Source organism: Coregonus lavaretus (genome assembly GCF_964263955.1).
Source record: "Coregonus lavaretus genome assembly, contig: SUPER_35_unloc_3, whole genome shotgun sequence".
NCBI lineage: Eukaryota > Metazoa > Chordata > Actinopteri > Salmoniformes > Salmonidae > Coregonus > Coregonus lavaretus.
Window position 1 is genome coordinate 1,726,114 of NW_028167179.1, and position 9,324 is coordinate 1,735,437.

Below are 9,324 nucleotides of genomic sequence, written 5' to 3' on the forward strand. Positions count from 1 at the left end.
TAGGTACACTTAAACTGTGAGAGACGGAATCTAAAACAAAAATCCAGAAAGTCACATTGTATGATTTTTAAGTAATTAATTTGCATTTTATTGCATGACATAAGTATTTGATCACCTACCAACCAGTAAGAATTCCGTCTCTCACAGACCTGTTAGTTTTTCTTTAAGAAGCCCTCCTGTTCTCCACTCATTACCTGTATTAACTGCACCTGTTTGAACTCGTTACCTGTATAAAAGACACCTGTCCACACACTCAATCAAACAGACTCCAACCTCTCCACAATGGCCAAGACCAGAGAGCTGTGTAAGGACATCAGGGATAAAATTGTAGACCTGCACAAGGCTGGGATGGGCTACAGGACAATAGGCAAGCAGCTTAGTGAGAAGGCAACAACTGTTGGCGCAGTTATTAGAAAATGGAAGAAGTTCAAGATGACGGTCAATCACCCTCGGTCTGGGGCTCCATGCAAGATCTCACCTCGTGGGGCATCAATGATCATGAGGAAGGTGAGGGATCAGCCCAGAACTACACGGCAGGACCTGGTCAATGACCTGAAGAGAGCTGGGACCACAGTCTTAAAGAAAACCATTAGTAACACATTACGCCGTCATGGATTAAAATCCTGCAGCGCACGCAAGGTCTCCCTGCTCAAGCCAGCGCATGTCCAGGCCCATCTGAAGTTTGCCAATGACCATCTGGATGATCCAGAGGAGGAATGGGAGAAGGTCATGTGGTCTGATGAGACAAAAATAGAGCTTTTTGGTCTAAACTCCACTCGCCGTGTTTGGAGGAAGAAGAAGGATGAGTACAACCCCAAGAACACCATCCCAACCGTGAAGCATGGAGGTGGAAACATCATTCTTTGGGGATGCTTTTCTGCAAAGGGGACAGGACGACTGCACCGTATTGAGGGGAGGATGGATGGGGCCATGTATCGCGAGATCTTGGCGAACAACCTCCTTCCCTCAGTAAGAGCATTGAAGATGGGTCGTGGCTGGGTCTTCCAGCATGACAATGACCCGAAACACACAGCCAGGGCAACTAAGGAGTGGCTCCGTAAGAAGCATCTCAAGGTCCTGGAGTGGCCTAGCCAGTCTCCAGACCTGAACCCAATAGAAAATCTTTGGAGGGAGCTGAAAGTCCGTATTGCCCAGCGACAGCCCTGAAACCTGAAGGATCTGGAGAAGGTCTGTATGGAGGAGTGGGCCAAAATCCCTGCTGCAGTGTGTGCAAACCTGGTCAAGACCTACAGGAAACGTATGATCTCTGTAATTGCAAACAAAGGTTTCTGTACCAAATATTAATTTCTGCTTTTCTGATGTATCAAATGTCATGCAATAAATGTCATGCAATAAAATGCAAATTAATTACTTAAAAATCATACAATGTGATTTTCTGGATTTTTGTTTTAGGTTCTGTCTCTCACAGTTGAAGTGTACCTATGATAAAAATTACAGACCTCTACATGCTTTGTAAGTAGGAAAACCTGCAAAATCGGCAGCGTATCAAATACTTGTTCTCCCCACTGTATATTGAACAAAAATATAAACGCAACATGTAACAATTTCAAAGATTTTACTAAGTTACAGAAATCAGTCAATTGAAATAAATAAGGCCCTAATCTATGGATTTCACATGACTGGGCAGGGGTGCAGCCATGGGTGGTCCTTTGAGGGAATAGGCCCACCCAAATGCAGCCAGGCCTACCCACTGGGGAGCCAGACGCAGCCAATCAGAATGTGTTTTCCCCCACAAAAGGGCTTTATTACAGACAGAAATACTCCTCCGTTTCATAAGCTGTCTGGGTGGCTGGTCTCAGACGATCCCGCAGGTGAAGAAGCCAGATGTGGAGGTCCTGGGCTGGTGTGGTTATACGTGGTCTGCGGTTGTGAGGCCAGTTGGACATACTGCCAAATTCTCTAAAACGACATTGGAGGCAGCTTATGGTAGAGACATTAACACTCAATTCTCTGGCAACAGCTCTGGTGGACATTCCAAACTTGAGACATCTGTGGCATTGTGTTGTGTGAAAAAACTGCTGATTTTAAAGTGGCCTTTTGTCCCTGGCACAAGGTGCACCTGTGTAATGATCATGCTGTTTAGTTAGCTTCCTGATATGCCACACCTGTTGGTTAGATTGATTATCTTATTTTAGCAAAGGAGAAATGCTCACTAACAGGGATGTAAACAAATTTGGGGGACCATGGTCATGGAGGTCAACCAGACTACACCTCCTCTTGAACCCACAGAGGAACCAGCTGAGCAGCACAGGACCACACACAGTCTCACTGAGCCCACTGTAAACTACTGTCTGAATGGTATTAGGTCAGGGCCCGTATCCACAAAGCCTCTCAGAGTAGGAGTGCTGATCTAGGATCAGTTTAGTATTTTAGATCATAATGAATAAGACTATGTAGACCTGATCCTCGATCACCACTTCTACTCTAAGACTTTGTGGATACGGGCCCAGGTCTTGATTAATTTTGTGATGAGTGAGAAAGTTAGAGGAATAAATACACGCCCCCCCCCCCCCCCCCCCCCCGTTATTGGTAATGGTGAGGTTAAAATGTCTCGGGGGTATGATCTTTGTGCCTCTAACTTTCTCACTCATTATTAGTCACGATTCATTAATGATTTTCCATAAGCATGGTAGCATCCACATTATGTAGCAGTGTTCAAACACATTATATTCTTACTTACAATAAAAGTGACTCCAAAATGACACAATACATTATTTACTATTCATTTCTATTTGGCACAACTTAATCTGTATGTCGCCACATTTGATCTCAAATCAAAAATCCTGGAGTATAGAGCCAAATTAAATGTTTTACCTAAACTGTCCAAATAAATACTTAGGGGAGTGTAACTCACCATGTCATTGTGTTTAGTCTACAGTCCTTGACCTCAAGCTATTTGAAGTAAATGGCCTATAACATAGCTTCGTCATGTGATGACTGAGGTTAAATATTAAACATGAACTAAAGTGCACCTGTATTTGATATTGCAGACTGACTGGTCTCTACAAACTGGGTCAGAGTATATGACCTGTTTACTTCTGTTTAGGAGGGTAGTTAACCACATACCCCTCATTAACCCTTTGTTAACTTGTCATTTGAAACAGGGTTGTAAATACCTGTGTTTTGAGAGACAGTAAACCTAGGATAGATAAAGCACAGTTCCATATTTACCTTACAGAGGGGATGTAGATGGAATAAAGTCATTATATTTTATTATATTCTACTCTGTTCTTGCTAACACACAGTTCTTTCTAAACAAGTGTGCTCTGAGCTTGAAAGATACTGATCACGAATAGATTTGATATGTAACGTAATAAGCAGTACGGTATTTCAAAGAACAGTGCGCATACCCTTTGAGCTATGACGCCAACCAATAACATCCTTTCTCTTCAGTGTAAACGGAAGTGAACAGTGACCAAGAATAATTTCCACGTTAGCGCTTTTATTGTTGTTATTTAAAGGTTTATTAACACCATGTTGAAACTCAAAATATGACAAATTTAACAGCATCACATACTTACCCCATGTAGACTTTAATTCGCGTTGGAGACAGAACTTGGTTGATAGATGTTATCTAGGTAACGATAACTGCTAACGGTATGGTTTTTCACACTCAAATAGCCTCTATCATGGAGGTGCTAGCGAATGCAGCCGTGGCAGATATCTGTAAACTCGTAGACGACGACTATGCAGTGTTTCGTTTGGAAATTTCTCAAAGCCAGAAAGAAAACAGTGCATTGCGGAGGAAACTACAGCTATTGGAACTGAAGGTGGCACGGGAACGCGTCCTCGCCAGTCGTCCTAGTTGTGTCAAGATTGTCGACCGATACCGAGGAACGTCAAGAGGTACATTTTGAAGGAGGCGGAGGCTGCGTCGCCTGGTTCCCCTCTGCACATGTGTTCAGATGTGTTACCCAGAATTGGGTTTTGGATAGAAAGTAATAATTCCCCTGATTACTTACCTATCTTGCGCAAAGACACTATCATATTCTAACTAGATTCGTGATTTACTGAATTTCCTATTATTTAGTCAATGAAAACAAGATGCATGGAACATAATACATCGATTAATAAACAGTATATCAAGAAATTGCGAAGTATTACCTTACATCCTCGCCAATTCTAGACAGTGTAAATAAATATACAGCTGAGCATTGACAGTACCTAACCTAACCACCTATTTCCCCCCAATCACTCTCAGGTGAAGGACATCTCACTGGAGGCCACAGGAGCTTTGTGAAGCCAGCGGGACACAATACATGGAGAGATGACCAACCAATCACTGTTGATGATGGGAGTGGAACCTCAACCCAGCACGTTATCGTGATAGAGGTTAGTGTAATAGTGTTGCATAAAAAATTACAGTTACTTTGTAAATAAAATGTGACCAGTTTATTTCAGCAAGACTCCCCTCAGCTATTGACTTGCTTACATGTAAGTCCTAATTTATTTGCCATAACCTCCTGAGAGTCAGCAAAAAAAGGTTTTGCAATTTATATATTTTTTGCATCAAACAAGTGTTTGGGGTGAACAAAAACATGTTACAAAGAAACAAAGGTGAACAAATATTTGTATAGATTTGTTTTATTAAATGTGCACTGTAGTGGCCATTAGGACTCAATTGGTAGTAAATATGAACAGAGGACATTTATTAACAAGGTCTTATTTAATCTGGAGAAAAAAATATTATACTGCTCTGAATACTCACCAAACTATTCCTGAGATATTTAACTATTATAAACAATTTGATTATAATTGCATACACTTATCATAAAATGTGCTAATTGTGATGGTAGCCATTTTGAAGAACCAAAAAGAAAAAAGTATGAATGTGACACCCCCACACGTGATATAATTGAAACGCCCAGAATGTCCTCTCAAAGGTACAATAGGCCTGACACAGTGGCATGTATGGCCTTAGATCAAAAACGAATGTCCATTAGAGAGGGCAAAAATGAATTGCTGAGTCTCAGGAGGATATGGGAGCTTGTGAGACTTCCCTACGACGTTGTTATCCAATTCTACTCATGTACCGGTAATAACCTCCTCTCTTCTTGTGTCAGTCTGCAGATGCAGAGGCTGCAGGTTATGGAGGATCGTCTCTGGTCAAGCAGGAGAGGACTGAAGGAGAGGAGGACCCACGGCACAGCAGAGACATCCAGACTGGAGCAGCGTCTGGAGTGCCCCCTGTAGCCACAGAGGACCTCTTCGCCGCCCCAGCGCAGCCCAGGTCCCGACGCAGCATCACGGAGGTCAGTGGAACGCTGAACGCCGTCCTCAAGTCAGAGACAGACACCAAAAGTTTAACTGTAACACAAAGGCTCTTACACACAGGATCTGACCACAGATCAGACCCAGAGAGACTGGGGCTGGGGACACTGGGCTGTCCTCCTGATACCAGCTCAGAGTATTTGCCCGTATTTCACCAGAGCCAGAGGATGGTTAATTCTCTTGGAGATGGTGATGGTGACACATTAGACACTGGTGTTGATAATCTGTCTTACGCTACAGAGATGGACCCTGGCAACATGCCCTTGGGTTTAGAGACACAGACTGATCTGTCTAGAGGGGAATGTAACCGGTACAGTAGTAGTGTATACTCTGAAGGGTGCCTAGATGAGATAGGGGAGGGTCTCGTCATAGATGAAGTGCCTGTGAAAGTGGAGGGCGACGTTCCTCCCACATGGAATGCAGATAGTCACCTAGGAGACGGACACTTAGATTACAGGGAAAGCTTGGAGACAAATCCAAATGTCGCGACCCACTCCCCTTTACACGCGTTCAGGGATCGCGACCCAGTGTCCACGTCGATGGGGCCTTCCGATTCACACGGCCGTGTCCTTTTCGATCAGGTATTGAACTCAAATGACACGGCTAGAGCCCAGGCTCAGGGAGGGGGAGCCACATCAGGCAATAGTAAAGAGAAACGGTTCCTCTGCATGTTCTGTAACAAAGGCTTCAGCTGCCTCCAGAAGGTGGAGATCCACCAGAGGTTTCACACAGGGGTGAAACCCTTCAGCTGTACCCTGTGTCACATGCGCTTTGCCCAGGCTGGTGACCTGAAGAGGCACCAGAGGGTCCACACGGGGGAGAAACCGTTCGGCTGCCACCTGTGCCGGGCCAGTTTCTCACACTCGTCCAACCTGAAGAGGCACCTGAAGCTCCACATGGGAGAGAGTCTGTACACACTGCGGGAAGAGGTTTTCAGAGAGGAGCTACCTTATCATACACCAGCAGAAAAAGCATTCCACTCGATAACATAGAAAGTAACCATTCCACTCAATAGCTTCTGACATTTACATCAAACCCTGCATTAAAAACAATTTTGAATAACAAGAGTAACAGATTTCAGTGTAGAATATTCCTGGGTAGCATATTGCATCCAGACATTGTGTGAGATAAAAGGCATATATAAGCCTAAAAAGTCTGTTACATATTGTGTTTGTACTGTGTAGGTTATAATGTTCACAAATGCCTGTTTCATGACTTCCATTCAACTACTAAAAAATAATTCCAAGACACTTTAAATGAGAAAATGAACGCAGTTTATCGAGTTTATGCTGATTTTTTGTTGCCGCGTGTACGTGTGGTTTTCATATAATGTATTTAATACTTCTTTATGTTTAATAAACACAAAATGGGAATTTTCATTGTAAGACTTTCATTGACACCTTCTTTAGTATACAACGCATCTGATCTCACCCTATTCTAAATATACCTACTGTACACGTCAAATTAGTTTAGTCAGGTTTGTCTTTTGATTACTTTTGACTTATCATAGCTGACTTATTTTTACCCACAACATCATATTTATGTTCAACATGATGGGTTTAACAACAATGAAGTCATTCTGTAACTACAGTATAGGACTCAAACGATGTGGGGATGGGTAAACACTCCATGTTTAAAGTGTGTTTATTATCAGTGTGTGCGTGTGTACCAGTGGAGGCTGCTGAGGGGAGAAGGGCTCATAATAATGGCTGGAATTTGATACCATTCCATTTAGAAAATGAATTTGATACCATTCCATTTAGAAAAGGAGTTTGATACCATTCCATTTAGTCCGTTGCAGCCATCACTATAGGCCTCAATTAAGGTGCCACCAGCCGCCTCTGATGTGTACGTATCTGAGGGAGTGTATGTCTGTGTAATCTGTATCACCTCTCTCTCCCAGGAGGAGAAGGGTCCAGAGGTGCTGCTGGTGAAGGAGGAGGGGTGTGAGAAGCGTTTGGGGAACCCTGAGGGGACCATGGTCATGGAAGACAACCAGACTACACCTCCTCCTGAACCCCTAGCTGAGCAGCACAGGACCACACACATTCTCACTGAGGTGAGCCCACTGTGAACTATTATTAGAATGGTATTAGTTCATGGCCCGTATCCACAGTGTCTAGAGTTTTACCTTTTAGATCATAATGAATAATACTATACAGAAATGTATTTCCATATTGTTCTTCAGAAAACGTATTGTTTATGTTTAAGTTACATAAACTAGTCTTAAAACTAGAGATTATCAGTATCGTTGTATTTACAGAGCTGGGAACCCACAGAGGTCCAGACCAAGGGATTAAAGCCAGACAGGGCCGCTGCCAACCTCCTCATCTACAAACTAAGGATCAATTTTCGAGTGAGTAAAATTACAGTTTGAATGTCAGATTGTTATTGAACCAATCCTGCTACAGAAGCAGTATTGTTATAGCCTGGGTGCCAGTCTGTTTCAGCTTTCTGCCCACAACCTTATTGGATTGTTATGCAAATATCATATTGCCACGATGGAATTGGCAAGAGAGTAGAAACAGACCGGTACTCAGACTATTGATAGGCCTACATTATTACCTGAACAAGGACTGGGTCCTCCTGGTCCAGGGTGGGCTCATGATCTTTATTAATAAACAATAAAGGATAATTTTCTCTAAGTTTAAGAAATACTGCAAGACACCAGACATCTGTCCATGTAGTTAGGCTGATCTTATATTTTATTTGTATTTTATATTGTGTGATATCACATTGTATTTATGTGTCTGCATAATGTACCAATATGTTCAATTAAACCTAAAGCAAAGGTTTGGTTTCAGAGGAGCATGTTCGTTTGTTGTTGTTAATAGTGGAATTCCATAGCATCTAGGGCTACACTGTAAAAAATATCAAATCTCCTCTGGGCTTTGCTAGCCATCATCATGTCATTATTTGAGTCCTAAATGGCACCATATTCCCTATTTAGTGAACTACTATTGACCAGAGCCTTTTGACCATATAACTATTGGCCCTGGTAAAAAATAGGGAATAGGGTATAGGGTGCCATTTGGGACTCAAATGATGACATGATGAAGGCTAAATATAGTTTCAGTCCGTACTATAAACAGTATGTATTGCTATTTAGACATTGTAAAATCTGTAAATTTACCCTCCTCAACCGTGACAACACGGTACACGCTCTCCACCGTGGCCGGTTCATCCTCACCGACGCCGTAATATTTTCTATAAAAGTAGACAGCCGAACCGGTCGCAAGCACCAGGCCAGCTGCACACAGAAGCGGCCGCTCGCGGAGGAATCTCAGCGTGGTCGCTGTCAACAAAGTACTGAATGTAGGCCTACTCATTATCGCCCTTCAAACTGCAGTGATTTTGACCGAGTTCAAAACCATCTGACACATTCTTAGAATTACAGGGTTTTATAGGGATCCATTAATACGTCAAATGCTTCCATACATCATGGTTGGCAATGTCACAATGGGATGAACATGTTTACCAAACTGATTAAAAATCACTCAACAGTGATATCAATTCAGTTGAATTTTGGAGATGATTTGGGAGTTTATAAAATGGTGAACTATGAACCATGGTTTAGAGAGCAGTAGGAGTAGAATAATTTAGAATATACATATGGCTCTAAGTAGGAGTAGAAGAAGGGACTGCGCCACTATGCACAGTGCGCTCTCCATGGTTCTGAAAAGGAACGTTCGTTCCTGCGTTCATCAGCTCCCTGATGTTCTAGGCCGAGCCCACTCACTGAACCACTCTCACTTTCACTTTCAAGGTGTCAAAGCGTTCAACAAACATGCATGGAACTCAAACACAATTCAAATAGTTGTTTTTATTTTTTATCAGCTGAGATAGCCTACTCTTCTCATCTCTTGGCACTTCTGCTCTGCTGGTTAAACAGTATCTGAACGTTTTTACAGTTGATTGATAATTTGGATAATTCATATTTATAATGCAGACCTAGTATCCCACGTTTCATAACATAACCCTAATCCTAAAATAGACTAAAATAGAAACCCTAGGCGAGCACACAAGCTCTGG

General features: G+C 42.5%; 1 protein-coding gene across 2 annotated transcripts; it reads left to right on the top strand.

The window, feature by feature from the left end:
• The first annotated feature begins 3,412 nt into the window (after nt 1-3,412).
• LOC311110357 (uncharacterized protein) lies at nt 3,413-8,084 on the top strand. 2 transcript variants are annotated; one of them, XM_084188903.1, is made up of 5 exons: nt 3,413-3,867; nt 4,223-4,353; nt 5,085-5,273; nt 7,196-7,351; nt 7,556-8,084. In XM_084188903.1, the coding sequence occupies exons 1-5, from the start codon at nt 3,621-3,623 to the stop codon at nt 7,667-7,669; spliced, it is 837 nt and encodes a 278-aa protein (XP_084045029.1). In that variant the 5' UTR covers nt 3,413-3,620; the 3' UTR covers nt 7,670-8,084. The 2 variants fall into 2 exon arrangements, with proteins under 2 accessions (XP_084045029.1, XP_084045028.1); XM_084188902.1 differs by lacking the exons at nt 7,196-7,351; nt 7,556-8,084 and having other exon boundaries at nt 5,085-6,663.
• Nucleotides 8,085-9,324: the final 1,240 nt, after the last annotated feature.

Excerpts from the sequence above, each read along its gene's own strand:
- LOC311110357 (XM_084188902.1), top strand. The coding sequence starts at position 3,621 with ATGGTTTTTCACACTCAAATAGCCTCTATCATGGAGGTGCTAGCGAAT. Across the intron at positions 3,868-4,222 it reads ATACCGAGGAACGTCAAGAG|GTGAAGGACATCTCACTGGA; the intron begins GTACATTTTGAA and ends AATCACTCTCAG. Across the intron at positions 4,354-5,084 it reads AGCACGTTATCGTGATAGAG|TCTGCAGATGCAGAGGCTGC; the intron begins GTTAGTGTAATA and ends TTCTTGTGTCAG.